Source organism: Melopsittacus undulatus, chromosome 7 (genome assembly GCF_012275295.1).
Source record: "Melopsittacus undulatus isolate bMelUnd1 chromosome 7, bMelUnd1.mat.Z, whole genome shotgun sequence".
NCBI lineage: Eukaryota > Metazoa > Chordata > Aves > Psittaciformes > Psittaculidae > Melopsittacus > Melopsittacus undulatus.
Window position 1 is genome coordinate 26091553 of NC_047533.1, and position 21513 is coordinate 26113065.

A 21513-nucleotide genomic window follows, 5' to 3' on the forward strand; every position below is an offset into this window, starting at 1 on the left:
GTGCAAATGCTTACTTTTGCAATTTTGTCAGTTTATGGGAAAACATACAGGTACTGTTAAAACTCAGGCTATGACACCGTGTCAGTCAGGGAAAATACTTGCTTGTGTTGAACACAACTTCCAGGAAATAATATATAACACTGGTTGATTTGCAGAATCAACCGATCAACAGAATTTAATTAATTCTTCAGCTGAAATAATTACTAATAGGATGTTCAATGCTGCATTCATAACTAGCCATAAATATTTGGGAATCAGACAAGAAATTCATTCTTTTGTTTTCATGTTTTCAGTCATGAATCTGTAAATATTTGATTTTACCATTTTATGTGGTTGGCTTTAATGCTACTCAATATAGCTAATGATAGGTACATTCAGTTTATCCTCATTATAACTAATGGCTTTAGAAGTACAGGAAATGTTAACTGCATACATACATCCATCACATTTTGACATGTAAATGAATCACTTGAAAATTCATGTTTATGCTACTGATTTGCTGTCCCATAGATACTTTTACATTCTGTTGATCCGGACATCTTTCCTTAATTGTTCTGTGTGTTCTATTGCATATGGAGCTTAAAGCACAGTGATCAAAAATATTAATATTTGCTTCATATATTTATCCAAGGTGAAAAGTGAAGTTAAAGACAGATGGCTTTGTCTTTTTTACTGTACTCTATCCTGATGGACCACCAGTCTGAATTTACTGCTTATGTATTGTGTTCACATGACTAGAAGTCATAATTGAAGCACAGTTCCATTCCTGCTTTTCTTCATGCCAGAATTCTAAACTATGTGGACCTGCCAATAGCTTGACATTAAGGACTGCTGTTTCCCTGCATGGACCAGCACTCACTCCATAGGTGTTCACTCCATGCCAACAGGACAAGAACGAATTCCAGCATGAAGACACAGCAGACAGGTTCATTCAGTAACCTCCTTGAATGCTGGCTGTATTCAGCTAGCTTGGTGTGCAGGCAGTGCAAATGCAAGTCTGGGTTCTTTAAGGAACAGATATGGAGGGCAAGCGCAACCTTCGGTCAACCTTTATTTGGTTTGTAGTAACTTGCTTTCGTAGCTATTTTTGTGATTATGCCCTTCTGCGCATGTCGTGACACAATGCGTTATAGTGCACACGCGCTTTAGCTCCCTCTGCAGTTGTTTTCTGGAACTGCTCACAGGTGCTCGCTATAGGCACCGCTCGGTGGCGGTGACACCTGCGGATGCTCCGTACAGCCTGTCACTTCAACCCCTGCTAACGCACCGCCTTCCCACCTCTGTCACGGACACCCTGCGGACACCCACCCCCGGCGCTGGAATGGCGCGGGGCTACGGCCACTTCCGCAAGCCGGGAGAGCACTTCCGGTGCGCGGGGCGATGCGTTCAGTGGCGCGGCTGCTCGAGTCCGCGTCGGGCAGTGGGGTCGTGCCTGTTCCCGCGCCGGGGGAGTGAGGAGGGGCGGGCGCGATGCGAACTAGGGCTGCCCAGCGCCCCCCCGCGCTGTAAGCGGGTCAGCCCAGCCCCGAGCGCCATGGCCCTCGCCGGCAGGACGGCCATGTGGTGGGCCCGTCTGCGGAGCCCCTGCCCGTGTGCAGCCCCTCTCTGCCTGCCGCCCTGGCTGCCCGCGGGGCCGGCGGCGTGCGAACGGCTGTACAGCTCTCCCGGCAAGGTGAGTCCACAGGGCTGTGGGGGGACGTCCCGCCAGCCCGAACTTGACTGCGGCGAGTTCCCTAAGGCGGGCGGCGGGCCCTCGTGTAGGAGGGACCTGTCCAGGCAGGTGGTGTCGCCCTGGAGATAAGGGCGTTTGCGGGCCTGTGGCCGTAGCAAGACTTGCTGCTCCAAGCCGAGGCACCCTGCAAAGGACACGGCAGATAATGCTGTTTAGTGCCGTGTATTGATGCTAGCAGATAACTCCGGGCTTGTTTTCTCCTGCTCTTCTCCCGGGGCTACATGCATAGCCTGTGTAAGAGATGAGCTCTGTGTGTCTGAAATCAGAGTTTTTAGGTGAAGTGTAACTGATTGCTTTGGGGGTTCTCCTGGTACCTGAAGCTGAAAGCTTTGAAAAGCAAAAAAAGCTATTTTTCTTCAAAGTGTGATATTGCTTGGAATGAGCAGATGTAACAAAAAGGAAAGTTTTTCAGCGTTGTATCTTTCTGTGTGTGAACCAAGGAAGTCAGGCTGGTTTTCTGCATTTTGTTTTTTAATTTAGCCAAGATAAGTGTTACCTGTAGTTTCCTTTTCCACGAAGTCTGCTTGCTTCTTATGATATGGTCACTGATACCTGATCTGCTAGGTAATGTAACTGTATTCTTATCATCCTTGTAAAGAATGATGTCTGTAATGGTTCTTTGAATCCAGTTTTCTTAATTGTTAAGTTTTAACAGTTTCAGAAACTTGAAACTGCTGTAAATTTTCCAGTACATTTCACAACACTTGCTGTTTCACAGCATACTTGCTGATTATTCAGAGCAACAAATTATATATGTATGTATGAGTAAAGTGAAATCCTAGTATTTTAGACACTGATGATGATTTACGTTTTTGTATCTCTATTCAGTCTATTTTCTCTTAGGGAGAAAAGAGTTAATTCTTTTCTAAAGGCCACATCATATTGTACGTAGAGACTGTAACTATGGTTTATGAAAATAAATTTCTGTTTTTCAGGAAAAATTAGATATGTCAACATATCCTGTTGAAAACATTAGAAACTTCAGTATTATAGCTCACGTAGATCATGGTAAAAGTACACTAGCAGACAGACTGTTGGAAATTACAGGTAAGTGTTCTCACTCATGCTACCTTTTCTTGACATGTAAGATGATGGGCAAGTTTCTGTAGCTTTAATTATTACTAAAATTTCTAATATCTCTGTTCTTCTAGTGCCAGGTAACTAGTACTTTTGGGCTGTCAGTCGTGTAGTGCTACAGATGGGAATATGAAGGAAGTGTGTAATTCACTCAGGGAAGTATGTACTTTAAAAAGAGACTGAAAAGGAGTGTACTTTCATGTTTAAGATGCTATTCCTATTACTCCTGCCCAGTGTTCCATTAGACCAGTACATGGCAAGTTTATGATATTTACTACCAGTGTTTGGAGTGGAAGGAGGGAGCCTGTCACATCCAGGTACTCTGGATAGAGTAGTTTTCAAGTGTTGTTGAAACAGGAAATTCAGCTGCTTGTACTTAGGTGAAAGTAATCGTATGTCCTCTTGTGAATGAACTCTAAACAGCTGCCTCTCGTGGTGGTGCTCATTGGTGTACTAAGGCTGATACTTTGAAGATGCAGCATTGTAAGCTTTAGAAATGTACACCCCTGCGTTGGTTTAGTGAGTAGAATAACTGTCAGTAAGTGTAAATTCCATGAATTCTTAGCAGCCATATATATACTTGTGTTTTCCTTCACTCTAAGTGTTAGCGAAGATGTGTTACGTTCATCTCCAGAGGTATTTATTTTGTTCTCACTGGAGTGCTTCTTGGACTTCAGTGTTTTTATTTCTCTGTTGTTGAGGATAAGGAAAACTATCCCTTTAAAACTGAAAGTGAGAAACAGAAGTGCTAAGGGATCTTCATAACTGTGAGTGATTCTGAAACTAGGCTTTCCTTGGAAGAGAGAAAGAGAGGTTGCCATTGAGGGTTCTCTAAGGTAAGCTGTAAAGCAATTGCTGTATCTCCAAAGAGGAGATTAATTTTGGAGAGTCTCACTTTTTCTCATTTAAGGGGTGAACAAACCAAAACAAGGCAGAGAAGCTTTTGATAAAAGTTACTATTTATGGTTACCTCCTATGTGTCACTAGGGGCAGTTTTACGTGATGCCTGTGATAGAATGGAGTTTCGAATTCAGTCGAGCTCTCTCATAATGCTCTTACACTTGGCAGTGGTTAGAACTGTGGGCCATGCAGCTGCTCTCCAATGGTAGGAAGTGAAATTGCTCTAAACATCAAAATTATTTAGCACCAGATGGAATTTCTCTTACTTCTTAATCTCTGATGTTTTATATCCTGCTTATTAAGGAAAGTATTTTATATAAAATCATAGAATAGTTAGGGTTGGAAAGGACCTTAAGATCATCTAGTTCCGACCCCCCTGCCATGGGCAGGGACACCTCACAGTAAACCTAAGGCTTCATCCAACCTGGCCTTGAACACTGCCAGGGACAGAGTATTCACAACCTCCCTGGGCAACCCATTCCAGTGCCTCACCACCTTCACAGTAAAGATTTCTTCCTTATATCCAGTCTAAACCTCTGCTGTTTAAGTTTCAACCCGTTACCCCTTGTCCTATCGCTACAGTCCCTAATGAGTAGTCCCTCCCCAGCATCCCTGTAGGCCCCCTTCAGATACTGGAAGGCTGCTATGAGGTCTCCACGCAGCCTTCTCCAGGCTGAACAGCCCCAACTTTCTCAGCCTGTCTTCATATGGGAGGTGCTCCAATCCTCTGATCACCCTCGTGGCCCTCCTCTGGATTTGTTCTAACAGTTCCATGTCCTTTTTATGTTGAGGACACCAGAACTGCACACAATAATCCAAGTGAGGTCTCACGAGAGCAGAGTAGAGGGGCAGGATCACCTCCTTCGACCTGCTGATCATGCTGCTTTTGATGCAGCCCAGAATATGGTTGGCTTTCTGGGCTGCGAGCACACACTGCTGGCTCATGTGCATTTTCTCATTGGCCGGTACTCCAAAGTCCTTCTCCACAGGGCTGCTCTGAATCTCTTCTCTAATATATGACTTTATATGTAAAAAAAATCATAAATGTTAAAGAGTTGAGGCATAATTTTATTTTTAAATAAAAATCTTAAGTTTAGCCTAATCAGATGGACAAGCTTCTTCTGCAGCTGCAAGTCCCATGTTCTTCTGGTTAATAACACTTTCGAGAATTACTTATTTTGAGAGCTTATCTACTAAATGAGGCAAGAAAACTGTTGTGGTCGTGTTGTTTTTTTTAATTTTAGGAACAATTTCTAAGACTGCCCGTAATAAGCAAGTGCTTGATAAACTGCAAGTTGAACGTGAAAGAGGAATTACAGTTAAAGCACAATCTGCATCTCTCTTTTACAGTCATGAAGGAGTAAACTACCTCTTAAATCTTATTGACACACCAGTAAGTTAAGTATAAACAATGTTTAAGTCGCACAAAACTAAATGTCTATTTAGTAGGAGTTTTGTGGCTTCTTGTGTTTATTCAGTTTCTTTTTTTTTTATAAGACCTGTGAACATATATACAAATGAAAATATCATAATATAGAAATCTTTGCAAAAGACTCTAGAAATACTTGAAATTGTAAGCATTTTTTTTTCTTCACAGGGCCATGTAGATTTCAGCTATGAAGTGTCACGATCACTGTCTGCTTGCCAAGGTGTTGTACTTGTAGTGGATGCAAATGAGGTAGAGTTCTTAATTTTTGTTTTCTACTTAGAATTTAAGTAATTTCTTTAAGTAAGCTATAGAGAAAGTTTGTCTCCACAGAAGTATTTTGTGGCAGGAAAAGTGTTAAGAGTTTTAAAAATCTAGAGACTAATACTTGTGTGTTTATAGACACAGCAGTAAAAGCAGAGGATTAGTGAAGAATCAGATCCTACTTTTTTACAGAATATGAAATTTGCAAATGGCAGTCTGGAGATAACAATGTTATTACTAAAATGCTATTTTAATAACATGTTATCATTTATTAAAGATAACATCCCTTTGTCTTAGTCCATTTGTGAATAGTTGTGAACAAAGAATCTGCTATTTGAGGTACCTGTTATAATCTTGGCTATTCAGAAATAAATAACATACACAAAATATATACTTGGTGCATAATGTATGCATAATAATGTGATATCTATAAATAATTCCATGTAAGTGGTCACACATATAGCATTATTAGTTTGTCTACTTATATTCAGATTATGTGAAATGGTAATTAGGAATGTTGTTTTCTTTCTCAGCACTGTGTATTATCAATAACCTTGACTTTATTTTCCATCCCCCAAATGGGTAGAAGTAATCTTAAATTGTATAGTATCCCTAAAGAAAAAACCAAACCGTACTACCAAAACTCAGGAAGATTCCATTTTAAACTTTTATAATGTTTATTTTCTAGGGTATTCAGGCTCAGACAGTGGCAAACTTCTACCTTGCTTTTGAAGCACAGCTTGCAATAATTCCTGTCATAAATAAGGTAATAAATGTTTTAGAGTTTCATATTAAATAGTTGGATTGTTTAAATGTGTAGAATATTGAAATGTATCTTCAAATAGAACTGCATAATGAAAAACAACCAGAGTGTAGTAAGAAATTTGTGTATTTACTTTCTTTAATATTTTATAGTAATTGCTGTGAACTAAAGGTTCCTTGACTTGTATATTTGAAATTTACAGTGCTGGATAATATGGAAGATAATGTTGTTTGTTTTTCAGATTGACTTGAAGCATGCAGACCCTGAAAGAGTTGAAAAACAAATTGAGAAGGTGTTTGATATCCCTACAGATGAATGTGTGAGGGTAAGATCTCTTAAAGTTTTAGAACATGGTGTTACATTTTACAACATTGTACAATTATATCTACTTGGTAGCTAATGAAGGACATGTAGGAAAGACATGTAGGAAATCAACAGGGTGCCATCTCTCTGCCTGTTTTTGACATACGTGAATTTCTTTAAAGTTTGTGTCTTGGAAGAGTGGAGAACATACATCTCTGTTAAAAAAAATAGTGTGTCTTGATGAATTACATCAGATAGATTTTACATTATTTCTCATTGTGGCCCATAAATTATTTTAATTTGTACCATGGTAATTGCTATGCAGGAGAGAAAATATTTGTTCCAGAATAATTTATAATCAAAGAAACCTTTCAGAGTACTAGCATTCTATAGTGTGCTTCAGAGTGTTTTTATGGATAGAAGTATTATCTGTGGCCACTAAAACTAAGTAAACATAATGCTAATAGATACTGAATAAGTGTAAGATGCTTCTTATAAAATCGTTGTTGGACTTGTTTTAGATTTCTGCCAAACAAGGAACAAATGTTGAAAAAGTTCTTCAGAAGATCATTGAGAAGATTCCACCGTAAGTCTTGATTTAATTATGAAGCCTTCTGAGGTTAATTAGGAAACCATGAGTTGCATTTATACAGCATTGGCAGTAGTTCTGCTCTTAATATTGATCTGATTTAAAGTCAGTATTTTAAGAGATGTGGGAGAAATCTAATGTTGGTTTTTGACAAACCTGATTGCCTTCTATGACAAAGTAACCTGCTCACTTGATGTAGGACCAAAAGGAATGTTGTCTGCCTAGGTTTCTCCAAGGCTCTTCATAGGGTTTACACACATTCTCCTAGAGAAAATGATACATTATGGTCTAGACAAGTGGTCTGTGCAGCAGGTGGGGAACTGGCTGACTGGTTGCACCCAGAGGGTGGTGTCAAACAGCTCCTTTTCAAATTGGCAACCTGCCCCTAATGAGGACTACCAGGGATTGATATTGGGCCACAATGCTTTTTAGTATCTTCATAAATTATTAGGAAGATGTGATCAAGTGTACTCTGACCAAGTTTGCTGATGATAATAAACTGAGTGGGGGAGTGGACACTTTGGAAGGGAGAGCCACCCTCCAGGAAGATGTGGATAATGAGAACCTCATGAAGCTCAACAAGGACAATTCTAAGGTCTTGCACCTGATAAAACATAATCCAGGAGTGCAGCACAGGCATACAGTGCAGTACAAGTTACTCCCAGGGAGTTTCCAATTGGACACAAGGAAGATTTTTCACAGTGAGAACAGTCAGCCAGTGGAATAATCATAGAATCATAGAATAGTTAGGGTTGGAAAGGACCTTAAGATCATCTAGTTCCAACCCCCCTGCCATGGGCAGGGACACCTCACACTAAACCATGTCACTCAAGGCTTTGTCCAACCTGGCCCTGAACCCTGTGAGGGATGGAGCATTCACAGCTTCCCTGGGCACCCCGTTCCAGTGTCTCAGCACCCTAACAGGAAAGAACTTCCTTATATCCAATCTAAACTTCCCCTGTTTAAGTTCTAACCCGTTACCCCTTGTCCTGTCACTACAGTCCCTAATAAAGAGTCCATCCCCAGCATCCCTATAGGCACCCTTGGATTCCCCAGCACTGGACACTTCTAAGATTCAGCTGGACAGGGGGCTGGGCCATCTTGTCTAGGCTGCGTTTTCCCAGAAAGATTGGACCAGATGATCCTTGAGGACCTTTCCAACCTGGTATTCTATGATTCTGTGAAGGGTTTTTTTGGGTGGGAGTGCTTGTTCATTCAGTATTTTAAAAACGCAATATGTAATATATGGGTTTATATTTTTTTCTTTTGTGACAGACCCCAGTGTAATACTGCTGATCCTTTGAAAGCCTTAGTATTTGACTCTACTTTTGACCACTACCGAGGTGTCATAGCTAACATTGCACTCTTTGGTGGGGAGATTCAGAAAGGGCATAAAATTGTGTCTGCACACACAAAGAAGAGATATGAAGTTAATGAAGTTGGAATTCTGACTCCGAATGAACAGCCGACACTTAAGCTGTAAGTAAAAATATTTTAGCATGGAACAAATCATAAATTGGTCTAAGATATAAAATTCTGAATTTCTGGTTAATTTTTTTTTTGCTTTGAGTGGCTGGGATTTTAGTTCTTTGGTGGTGGGTTTTGGTATTTTTTGTTGGTTTTTTTTTATGATTACTTGTAATTTAATGCATTCTGAGGCAGAAATTTTGGGGACTGTAGGGGGAAGAAGCCATTCTGTCATCTATCGTACATGGAACATGTGGGCAGGTAGGGTTTTTTAAGACTTTGCATCTGATACTCTTATTCAGCTGTCCAATTTATTTCTAGGAACTACCTTGTTTGAGAGTGGAAGGGAATGGGGCTCCATCTTAGTTATTGCTACAGCATATTTTGAGGGTAAAAAACATAAAATCCATGAATACAACAGCTTCCAGAAACTGGCTTCTCATGGCAGCAGTGGGAATTAAAACAGGTATTTAGAATTAGTGGAGAAGTTTTATGTGTTTGCATCCAAGTATGTGTTAGTTACTTTCTTGGGAGATTCTCAGTGAACCTATGTTACTGGGTCTGGTGGATTGAACCCAGCCAGCAACTAAGCTCGCAGCCAGCAACTAAGCTCCTAGCCAGCCATTTGCTTACTCCCTCAACCCAAGTGGGATGGGGAAGAGAGTTGAAGAAGTAGCAAAAGTGAGGAGAAACTCATGGGTTGAGATAAAGACAGTTTAATAAGTGAATGAAAAAGAAAAAAAGAAGATAAAAACAAGTGATGCAAAAGCAGTCAGTAACTTACCACCTCCCACAAGCAGGCTGATGCCCTCCTATTATGCAAGTAATGGCTACCTTGGAAAAACTACACTGATGTTACATGGCCTGGAATATCTCTTTGGTCAGTTTGAGTCTGTTGTCCTGGCTGTGTCACATCCCAGTCTCTTGCCCACCCCTACCCTATTTGCTGTGAGGGGTGGAGTGAGAAACAGAGAACACCTTCATGCTGTGCAAACAGCACTCAGCAATGGGGAAAACATTGGTATAGTATCAACACCATTTTAGTCACAAATCGAAAACACAGCGTTGTACAGCGCTGCTTTGAAGTTAACTCCATCCTATCAAAACCCAGTATTCTCTGTTTTTTATCTACCATGGATTCCTCTCCTAATAGCATTATGTGCTGATGGAAGGCATTTGTGTATTGTTTCTCCCTCTTAGTATACGAAACTTGCTGTAGTGGCACCAGAGAACTGTTCTGGCTTCTCTGTCTTAGATCCGTGAGAAGCTCCTTCTAGCTCCAGCTTTTAAACTGGGAGTAACACAGAATTAAAAATCTAGAGGTACAGATGTGCTGTTTAACTGAAACAGAAATAGAGTTACTTGAGAAAGTTCACAGCTCAGAGGAGAAATAGCTTAAGTCTCACTTCTGGACTGTGTATGGGCTTTTATGGGGGTTATTTATTAAAATTTCTAGCTGGGCTAAGTCAAGTAGGAAAAATAGTGGAAATACTAATAATGCCAAGAACCATGTCCATATAACACCAATTTTATTTAGATATGCTGGACAGGTGGGCTATGTGATTGCTGGAATGAAAGAAGTAACAGAAGCCCAAGTAGGAGACACGCTATTTTTGTATAAACAACCAGTGGAGCCTTTGCCTGGCTTTAAGTCAGCGAAACCAATGGTTTTTGCAGGTAAGAAGTAAACTGATATGAAGTGGAATTACTTTTTTCCAGTAACAAAAGAGAGCCATTAGAACTTTTAAAAGAATATATATGAATATTTAGAGCTGTGAGGAACAAAATTTTAGCTGAGAAGTTAAACAGAAATTTAGCTAAAGTTAAGCTACAGAGGCATGTCATAGCTTTGTGTAATTTTCCCTCTGATTTAACAGTATCAATAATAGTTGTAGACTGGGCTTATATGAATACAAGTCTAACATATATTTTTAGTAGTGATTATTGCTTTTAACGGCAGTAAACTCTTGATAAGCTGGAAAAAAATGTTGCTACAAAAAAAAAACAATAGTACATTTTTGGGAATTCTTCATCTTGATAATCAGCTTTCCATAATAACTGAGATTTTAGTCCTTGAAAACTTAGCAACTATTTCATTTTTGTTAAACATGATAAACTGCCAAAGCTAATACTGAGAATGATTCTGTAAAATATTTGACTTTTTAAGCTTTAATAGTTCTGAAGAAATGTTGCCGCCAGTTTCAGTAACCACTACAAATGCTATGGAGGATGGCTTTAGAAAGTAACTAATTCTATAAAATACTTTCTGGACTGGTGAAGGAAGATGCAAAACTCACTTGAACTGTCTCATGGAGATTAGGTCACCTGTCAGTGAATGTAGAAAGGGGTAATCCTGTAAATAATATTTTGGTTTACATGTGTGTTGCTGCTTGGTGTAGAGTAATCTACACTTTCTGAACACATGGTGATGTGAAAAGTGATACAGTAGAACCTATTCCAGGCAGTAACTGCACAAACAGCTGGCTTAATTAATGTTAATTTAAAAAAAAAACAAACCCACCATTTGCAACTTTGAAATGGCACTTTTTTTTGTTTACTCTTACCTTTGAAGGAACATCAGTGTGCTTATTGAGTTATACTTAAATTGTATGTTTACACTGCATCCCTGCAAAACAATGTTATACTCGGTTGTGCATTTTACGCAACTGTGAAGGATTAGATGAATACACTGTCCGTACCATTATGGTTTGAATGTTAATTGTGAGGTAATCTAAAACTTCATGGCATTTTTAGCTAATTAAAAAAACCCTTATGTTGTTTTTCACATTTAATAACAGTTGGAACAGAAAGTGAGCTATTTCTGATTTTATTACTGTGTTCACTGTAAGATGCATATTTGAAAGGTAAGTACACACAAAAATGAAGCTGTCACATCACTTCTACCTGATATGTTTTGACAGGAATGTATCCTGTAGATCAAACAGAATATAATAATCTCAAAAGTGCTTTGGAAAAGCTGACATTGAATGACTCCAGTGTAACTATTCATCGTGACAGTAGCCTTGCCTTAGGAGCTGGATGGAGGTTAGGCTTTTATACTACTTTCATGCTTGGAACTGTTCTTAAATTGAGAATGGAAGTTTAAATCAACTGAAGATAGAACTAAAATGAATTAAAGAATAGGACCTTTAATTCAAATTCATTATGGTAAATATCAAAAACATTTTATTTTCTTGCATTATTTGTGCAGAGTGTGAAATTTGTTGTGTTTGATAGTTTTTGTTTTCCAAGACTCAGTTGAATGGTAGGATCATTTGGAAGTTGGTTGCTGTGCCTGATACTGCCAGGCTAGCAATGTAAACAAGCCGGAGGTTAAAAAATCCCCGCAGACAAAACAAACCACTGTAACATTCCAGAGGATATACAAATACTTTTACCAACAGGATATTTTTTTCCAGGCTGGGTTTCCTTGGTCTTTTACATATGGAAGTCTTTAATCAGCGTTTGGAGCAAGAGTATAACATGTCTGTTATTTTGACTGCACCTACGGTTCCATATAAAGCTATTCTCTCCTCAGCAAAGTTGATAAAGGTATGCTAAATTTATTATCGCTTTGTGTAAAGAGCAGCTTAAAAGCCTCCTGTAATAAACATTTACACCTTTTTTTTCCCCGAAATATAGGCTAGTACTTTCTTTTATGGTAAACATTAGAAACACCAGTATTTAACTTAAAAGGGACTTTTTTTTAAATGGAAATGGATATTTGATTTTTTTTGTTTTTTAAGAATTTAACTTTCCTTCCTCATTCCACTTCAAGCATTCTCTTTTTATGTCTTACATCTGCCCTTGAAAATGAGAATATAGGACACATTTCTTGCTGTGTTTTTTAAGTGCATATTTACTGGGCTGAGTTTAAAGCAGGTGAAATAATCTTTAAGGTTTCACCCATCAGAAAACAGTGTTTTTAGGAACAGCTTATAATGCTACTGTAGGCTGGCAGGGGCTGGTGAAAACAAGTCAGTCTCCGATTACAGTGAACAGGTATCTGCATACTTCACTGAACTGGGTACAAATAAAATCACTGTGTTTTGAGTTTGAGACAAAGATAAGGGCTTATGAGCACCAGCTGACACAGGAGGCTGCAAATAGGACTGGTCATTATCTAACACGTACTTTTAAACACTAAATAAAATCTGTAAATTAGTAACAGGTCATATGTGAAAGGTTGCTATACTTGGAAGTTGTAATGTATAGACCCTTTTTCTCAGGTTATTTTGGTTTCTTGTTTAGGCAGTGTAGAAGCTATGAATGAAGCAGCTGGCAGCTTTGGTGCATAAATGATTCTGGATTGCTGATGTGGGATTATTTTCAGATGGTATTGGAAGTAGGTGCTTGTCTGTGGAAGCAGTATAATCACTTGCTTTGGTGGGGAAATTGTATGTACACAGTAAGAAACATGACCTTCCTTTTATTCTTACTTTGGAAGGATAACTCCTGCCCATATCAGGATGATGAACTGGAAAGGTCATGAAAGCACTCACACAGGAATAAAAAACTTAATTTGTAAGTGTACTTAAGCCTGTAAGGGAGCCTGAACCCAAAGTTCTATCTGGAGAAGAATATTCCCTTCACCAAACTCCAGAATACTTAGAGCAGGTCTTTTGTTGAACCTGTGCTTTACACCTTAGAGAACGAGGATGGAGTAAGAAGGAAGATCCTTCCTTTACAGGCAAGAGAAAGATAGTCAGAAAGGTTTTTTTGTTGTTTTTTTTTTTTTTCATTTCTATGGATAATGCTAGGTTGTAGTCCCAGTGCTAAGCACTTCTATTTAAAATTCATTGAATAAAATGCCTAAAACCCCCCACCATTTCCCAAATGAAAAGTAATTTCTATAATCTTCCTGTATATTATTTAATGATATGTTGATCAAGGACTTCTATATGTGGTGTAGAAATACCTTCTAAAATTGTGCTTGGTATAAGTTTAGGTTACATAATGCACAGGTGTTCCAAACCAGTGAAACATTTTTTTAGCATTTTTTCCTGTTTGTCTCCTTTGCTATTGCGTTAACTTATTTGTAAAATCACAGTATGTTTGTTTGTTTCCAGGAGCATGGTAAAGCAGAGATTACTATTATCAACCCTGCTCAGTTTCCTGATAAAATTTCAGTATCAGAATATTTGGAGCCAACTGTTCTTGGTACCATTGTAACACCTCAGGAATATATTGGGAAAATAATTGTTTTGTGTCAGGTTGGTATATAGTTTTAGTATTGTCATTTGCATTTTATGTTCTTTGTGTCATACTTAAAGTGAAGACACTAGATGCTGGATAATAATACAGTAATTACTAAATGCTTTTGAAAGATCTATTAAAAAGAATTCCTGGCAGGAAAGATGAGCCTGCAAGTCCTATCATGTAATACTCCAGTGTGTGTGAAATCTAATTTCAATGTGGACAAATGATTATATATTTAAAAGGCAGCAGTGAACAGAAGCTGTTAATATTTTCAGAAATTCAGCTTTTGGAGAGGATAGACTTGTGTCATATGTCCAGTTAAGCTACAACCACTTAATTTATTATAGTGCTGCAATTTGTTGTAGGACTTTAGCAAACTACCATTAAGAAAGTTACTTTCGGGCTTGAAGTACTGGAGTTCTCTTGTGTAACTGAATAGTTGTTTATTTTAATTTGCTTTGTATTTGTGCAAATTTTGGTCAAGGGGAACTGAAATGATAATTTTATTTGTCTAGGATCGTAGGGCAGTCCAGAAGGATATCTTGTACATTGATGAACACAGGGTTATGCTAAAATACCTCTTTCCATTGAATGAAATTGTGTTGGATTTTTATGATGCTCTTAAGTCTCTGTCTTCTGGTTATGCAAGGTAACTACCTCCCTCTGTTCCCCCCTCTTCTTCACCCCGTACCCTGGATCCTGAGGGAGGGAATGAGAAAAGATTTGAGAAGAATACATGGAAAGGCACAAGTGAAGAATATTGTGGTGCTGCACACCTAGTCTAGCTTCACCCTTAATGGATTAGATTCACTCTGAAAATGGATGGAAGTAAGTCTGAGAAACATTGAAAGTGCATCACTACCCAATAATAATTTTCTTTAGTGATGCATGTATTTTTCAAACATGCCCTCTAGAGCAGCACTCACTCGTCTACATGATCTGAATGGTTCTTACTTGTCTTGAAGTGACAATGAGCATTTTCTATCGAAGGAATCACTGAAACTGTACTTCTGATTGTATTTATTGTCTCTTGGAAAAGAATACTGATTCTTTAAAGCCAGTAAAACCAAGCCACATACTATATTTAAAACAACACTTTACTTACATGCTTTTATTACGGGAATAAAGTAAATCATCTGTATTTTGAGACAGAATTTTCAGTGGTGGGTGGATTCTGGGAATTCGAAGGCTAGAACAATGCTCAGCTGTTTGTGAAGGGCCTTAATGTTGCATGGCATTATGCCTCCATGGCTTTATGTCACAGAAGCTCTTACAAACGTGTGTAGAGATGTGGTTAGTAAGATAAATTTTGACAGGAACTGGTATACCTAATTACATGATTAATTTTATAAGAATAAAACTGTATTTTATTGAGTCTGAATTTAGTTTGTGTAAAAATGAAAGGGAAGATGTGTTTTGCTCAAGTTTAGATATCTGTTTGCAGTAGAAGCATAAGCAAAAGTGGAGAGTCAAGGACAGGTAGAAGAAATGGGGGAATGAAGATCTTGAATTTTCTCTCAGGATCCAGCTGTCCAACCAAGTGAAAACCAGCCTGTTTATCAGGAAGCTATCTCTTGGGTAGAATTATGCTGTGTTTCCTTTGATTTGGGTGTGATAGTGTTGCATTGTGTTACTTCTTGATTTTTATTTCCTAATTGACTCCCTAATTTTGTTACTGTATTTAATGCTTTCAATAATCATACCTCTGTTATATTTACACAACTATGGTTTATTAAACCTGTTAAGATAGAAGTACTTTCAAATACAGAGGATTTTCTTTTTCCCCTCTGTTATGGTATTTCAGATCTGACCAAATTAGTGGTACTGGCATTCTCCACATTTATACTTCCATACAAGATGCAGATATATAAGATACACATCTCCTATATTTTAAGAATTTTTGCAAACTGATACACAGACAGCAAGGCCCATACCTGCCAAAGGACAAATATGGTTTGGAAACGAAGAAGAAACCTTAGTTGTCAGAGAGAATGATAATTGGGGTCATATAAATAGTCTCTGAAATGAGAGGATGAAAACAATCCAGGGTGTTATGTTTGATTTCTCTGACATGAAGGCTATTTACTGTTCAAAAGCTGTGTTGAAGTTTCCAGCTGATAGAAAATAAGTATTTGAATATACTCTTTAAGTAACTGCATTAAGCATGTGGAATTTTAAATTCATTTACCTTGCTCAGTAGGCTGGAAGAGTGGATGATGTCTTCTGTTGCATTGGAGATGAGATCTATCTGCAGTAAATTTCTAGTCAAGTCTTGCATAAAGGAGATATATATTAAGGGACTATAAAAACGGTTCTTCTATTTTATAAAAAAGTTCAAGTGTTTTATTAAGTCATGTGTCTTTAACTTAAAATTCATGGAAAAAAGAGTGCAGAATATAACTTCTACAAAATCTTCGCTAAGTTTTAAACTGTTTTCATTTAGTTTTGATTATGAAGATGCGGGATACCAGGCAGCAGACCTCATCAAAATGGATATTCTTCTAAATGGAAATCCAGTTGAAGAACTGGCAACTATCACACACAGGTAGGTTTACTGGATTCTCTATTCCAAATAAATAAAGACTTCCAATTAATATACAGTATTTTCATTGCATGTTAATAGGACTCAATGATCTTCAGGGTATTTTCCAAACTAAATGATTCTAAATGACTGACTTACAAATGTATTACTAGTAGATGACAGATACAAATAAAAACAAGAGGCTTTTGCCACATTGCCACTTTTGGAAATTATCTGAAAAAGAGGGGCATTTTGTAATAGAAAAATAGAATCACAGAATCATAGAATAGTTAGGGTTGGAAAGGACCTTAGGATTATGTAGTTCCAACCCCCCTGCCATAGGCAGGGACACCTCACACTAAACCATGTCACCCAAGGCTTTGTCCAACCTGGCCTTGAACACCGCCAGGGACAGAGCATTCACAACTTCCTTGGGCAGTCGATTCCAGTGCCTCACCAGTCTCACAGTAAAGAACTTCTTCCTTATATCCGATCTAAACTTCCCCTTGTTTGAACCCATTACCCCTTGTCCTATCACTACAGTCCGTAATGAATAGTCCCTCACCAGCATCCCTGTAGCCCCTTCAGATACTGGAAGGCTGCTATGAGATCTCCACACAGCCTTCTCCAGGCTGAACAGCCCCAACTTTCTCAGCCTGTTTTCATATGGGAGGTGCTCCAGTCCCCTGATCATCCTCGTGGCCCTCCTCTGTACTTGTTCCAACAGTTCCATGTCCTTCTTATGTTGAGGACACCAGAACTGCACACAATACTCCAAGTGAGGTCTCACAAGAGCACAGTAGAGGGGCAGGATCACCTCCTTTGACCTGCTGGTCATGCTCCTTTTGATGCAGCCCAGATGCAATAAGAGAATACATACCATAATTAAAAAAAAAAATCTACCTCCCTTTGTCAATTTGAGCACTAAATACAATATTTTTGTGGTAATGCAGGTGTTAATGGTTTGTGTAATTTAGGTGTAATCAGGGTGTTTATTGTAAATATTTTAAAGAAGAACTTCTATTAATCCAGTCCTGTCACCTGTTTGTATGAAGCAGATGATACATGGTGACCAGTTATTAGATGTAAAATTATGATCTGATCAGCTTTATCTTTTGTGTTATAAAGAGGAAAACCTCTACTCAAATCCTTTTATCAGTTTGGTCTGTGGGTGTATTTTGAGGGTTGTATGGCTTTCTGAAAATACCGGTAACTTTCTTTTTCAGTGATAAGGCATATGCTACTGGTAAGCTCTTGTGTGAACGTTTAAAAGATGCTATACCTAGACAGTTGTTTGAAATAGCCATTCAGGCTGCTATTGGCAAGAGAATCATTGCAAGAGAAACGTAAGTGAAGCCCATCTGTTTCCCTCCTTCCTCCCCTTTTTTATCTTAAGATAATCTAAAATTTGGACTTTTAAGTTTCTCACCTAAATAGTTTTGTATATTACAGTATTTTACTGTAAACTGTTTTTCTTGTATATGCTGCTGGGACCTATTGGGGGCAGGGGAAAGAAAGGCAGTTGAGCTGTGACTATACCTAAGGGCTTTGTATGAATTTAATTGGGGAAAAAAAGTATTTTAAATTGCCTGTGGTCTGCATTGCAGTTAGTGCATTGAGTACAACTGGCACCACCCACGTGTCCACTTCCTCTTTGGCAGTGGAAAAAGTTTCTTTCTACTGAAAAAAAAAAAGAAGCCCAGCTAGTTTTGGAATAGGTTCATCCCTGGGAGAGTCAGCAGAAAAAAATAACTGAACTGCTCTGTTCCAAAGGAAGTGTGTTGCAAGTTGAACATAATGTCACATTTTTGCTGTTGCTGTTTAAACAGGATTTAAATTGTGGCAGAGACCCAAGCCGGGGTGCTCTAAGAATTTGTGTGTATGTATCTCTAAATACATAACACTTACTGTGAATCATAGCAGAAATCCTGGATGAAAAGACAAGACTGTAACTTTTATGTACATATGACACACCCTAAGGAATATTTCTAGAATTGAAAAATCTGGTCAGTCTTCTGCTTAGAACCTCATCTTCTGTACACAAAATATCGTAATTCCAGTGCATCTTACAAAACTTGCAGAAAAGCAACACTTAGAATTTTGATGACTCAGTGTTTAGCTCCACATACAGATGTGCTAATGTGTTAATGTATTTATGTTAACAGGCTGAAAGCTTACAGAAAAAATGTTGTGGCAAAATGTGTAAGTATTTTTTCCTTTTTTTGTTTATGTTGCTGATGTTTATAAGCCTAAGAGTCCTGCTAATGTGATAGGCCTTTCTTCTAGAATCCCACCAAAGACACATTCTGCTTGTGCTCTTAAGTGTCAGCAGGGTATTAAGGGATATAAAAGTAATGGCTTTTTCAAAATTACACACTTAGAATGAACTCAAGTCGTGTGTGTTCACTCCTGTCTCCTCACCATTTCCTAAAAGTTGTAGATACACATGTGTAGACACACATTTACTGTAACTTCACTTATTTCCTATGTTGTTTTTCTGCAGGTGATTTAAGAAATCATACACATACTTCTTTAGAGACTGGATTGTGATTAGACTTTTACTTGGCTTTCCAGTAGTGTATTGTGAGAAGGTCTTAAATATTGCAATAGCTGACTGTCAACAAGACTTGAAAAAGCTGTAGTAAAACTGTGATGCTTCTTACTTGCCCACCTTGTGTTTAGCTCTCTAACACGTTTGAAAAAAATAGTGTCCCTTTCTCACAGCTCCTACAGAATTCTTCTGATAGGCACGTACATGGGATGGTGTTTGTTCAATGCTGAATTAATTTCAGTTACCTAGCACCTAAGCACCGAGGGCTAGTAAGATGCCCCAGTGTATCTGAGCTGGCAAGCTGCTGCTCTTTGGAGGGAATTTGGATATCCTAGAGGTTTTGTCTAATGTCAGACAGGGCTATGTGAAAGCACATACTTAGGTAACCGAATTCAACCCTCACCTGTCCAAATGAATATGCTTACTTGCTCATTTTTCTTTTTAAGTAGTGGCCTGTCGGAACTACTTGGAGTATAAAATAACCTTTTGTCATAATATAACTAGATTTTCTGGCCATCTTTAAGTCCTAAAGTAGACTGTAGTTGAATTCTATTTAATCTCACTACAATATTTTTCCTTTTCATAGTATGGTGGAGACATTACAAGAAGAATGAAGCTTTTAAAGAGGCAGGCAGAAGGGAAGAAGCTGATGAGAAAAATTGGCAATGTGGAAGTACCAAGAGATGCCTTTATACGTGTTTTAAAGAGAGAACCTGACAAGTAGACATCAGTGACATGCAGCTAATTCTTCTCTCAACATTTTGTAGACAGTAGTGTAATGAGCTAATGTATCACTCTGAGGGAACATATTTGACTTTAAATGGTGTAAATTAAGTATATAGGGGAACATAAATTGAAAGGACTTTATACTTAAAATGTACAGGTATTTGTAGATTATTATGAAATTAAAGTTATTTAATTTGGCTTGACTGAATCATACTTTCCATTGTATTGTTTTCATACTTTTAACATGCAATTTTAAAATAATTGTTTTATTTTTGCATTGCAAGTCTGAGAGAACAGGAACAATGTGGCAAAAAGTTTATAAAAATAACTGAAGGGTACGTATACACAAACACTGCTGCTTTTTTGTTATTATCAAAAAAAAGTCTGAACTGTTGCCACAAAAATACCAAGCTACTTCCTATTTTACTTTCTGAAGTTGCTATTGTCAGGAAATCATGATGATAATGGGAAATAACATCAGGAAAAATTAATGACAACTCTTTTTAATGTACCACACTATTTATTTTAAACTTGTTCAAGTGTGTCAGTGTACCAGTAATACAGCTTTGCTGCACTAGGCTCTGAAGTAATGTCAAGTTTTAATATATTAAAGCACAAGACATGTAACTGCTCCACCAGTACGATCAATCACGAGGAAAGGCTGTTCTTAAATTTAGACTTGTAACTACAGTTTGATATTAATCATAACCTAGTTCTTTTATTTCAGCCAGAATACACGGATCAATTGTGAAAAACTGTGGAGGGATGGAATTAGAATAGGACAATTCAGAAGTTTCCTTTCAACATATCTTACTCCCGAGTCTGCAGAAAGAGGAGGAAAGGAATCCTAATAATGTAGTGGTTTGTTGTTTGCCTGGTGTGTTGAAGTGGTGATTTTTCTTTTTTATTTGAAGCTGTTTCAGCTGTACTAAAACAATAATCTAAAATCCAAAGATCTGGATGTGAACAAGGTATACTGATCTCTAACAAAGGTATATAAGCTACTGCTGCTACTAGTGATCCTGAAGAAAGATGGTTATGTGAATAAAGGCTAACATTATTATTCCTCCCCCAAAAAACGGTAGCAGGAATGCTAGCTTAAAAAAGATGAAGATACAGTAATATGCAGTAAAAGAGGAACTAAAAGCAGTATTATTCCCCCCTCTTTCTCTTTAAATAGACCTAAAAGAGAGAAACTACTGACTTTGGCCTGAGGAATAAGGCAGAACTAAAGGTAAACTAGAGAGTATCCAAATAGTAAATCTTTCATAAAGTCACTGAGTATGACACATCAGATATGTTACCTAATTAAATGAAAGTGACATGCATGGATAAAGCTGCCATGAGAATGGAAGAACTCAGCCTTTCAGCCTTATTCTAGGCATCGGAAGCAAAAAAGAATAAAATTTATAGTCTGGTTTTGAGAGGATTTGTACATGATGTCAGGTTTGAGAGCAAGGACTTAAATGAACTGGTAATTTAGCTTTTGACAAAAAATAATGTTATTCTATTTAGTCATGTGGAGCAGATGTGACAGGCTGTTGCAACTTACTTATTTGCCCAAGATCCAGTAACTTAAGACTTACTTACAAACTTATATGCTTTTGCATTTTTTAATGATGGTTTTTAATTTAATTTTTTTTAACCCATTAAACATGGGTTTTAATGATGGGTTGCAGGGTAACAGGTAAAACTTAATGTAACTTACAGGACTGACTTATTTTTAGTAGCTGACAAATTTGGAAGGTACTGTCACTGAAGAATTGGTATTCCATAAGAAAGTAACTGGAAGTATCTTAAGGTCTAAAATGATAAAACCAGGGTAGTAGCATAAAAAAAACCCCAAATACAAACAAACAACAAAAAAACCCACAGAAAAACCCCCAACAAAACCCACAAACACTGAAGCAGTGAGTTTACAGAGCCTATAACAGAACTCTGTTTAACAACAGAAACTGGAGAAATGAAGACTATTCATGGAAAGAGGCAGAAACA

General features: G+C 37.9%; 1 protein-coding gene across 1 annotated transcript; it reads left to right on the top strand.

Annotated features, from left to right (window-relative positions):
• The first annotated feature begins 1163 nt into the window (after positions 1–1163).
• Positions 1164–19726, top strand: GUF1 (GTP binding elongation factor GUF1). Its single transcript, XM_005149103.3, has 17 exons — positions 1164–1672; positions 2668–2779; positions 4954–5102; positions 5307–5387; positions 6088–6165; positions 6404–6487; positions 6987–7051; positions 8330–8533; positions 10059–10198; positions 11443–11566; positions 11941–12073; positions 13591–13734; positions 14236–14369; positions 16164–16265; positions 17468–17587; positions 18407–18443; positions 19379–19726. Exons 1-17 carry the CDS (start codon positions 1322–1324, stop codon positions 19514–19516), a joined length of 2196 nt encoding a protein of 731 aa, XP_005149160.3. The 5' UTR covers positions 1164–1321; the 3' UTR covers positions 19517–19726.
• Positions 19727–21513: the final 1787 nt, after the last annotated feature.

Coding starts and splice junctions, on each gene's coding strand:
- GUF1 (XM_005149103.3), top strand. CDS start 1,322: ATGGCGCGGGGCTACGGCCACTTCCGCAAGCCGGGAGAGCACTTCCGG. Junction 2,780..4,953: donor CAGACTGTTGGAAATTACAG/GTAAGTGTTCTC, acceptor TTTTAATTTTAG/GAACAATTTCTAAGACTGCC. Junction 12,074..13,590: donor CCTCAGCAAAGTTGATAAAG/GTATGCTAAATT, acceptor GTTTGTTTCCAG/GAGCATGGTAAAGCAGAGAT.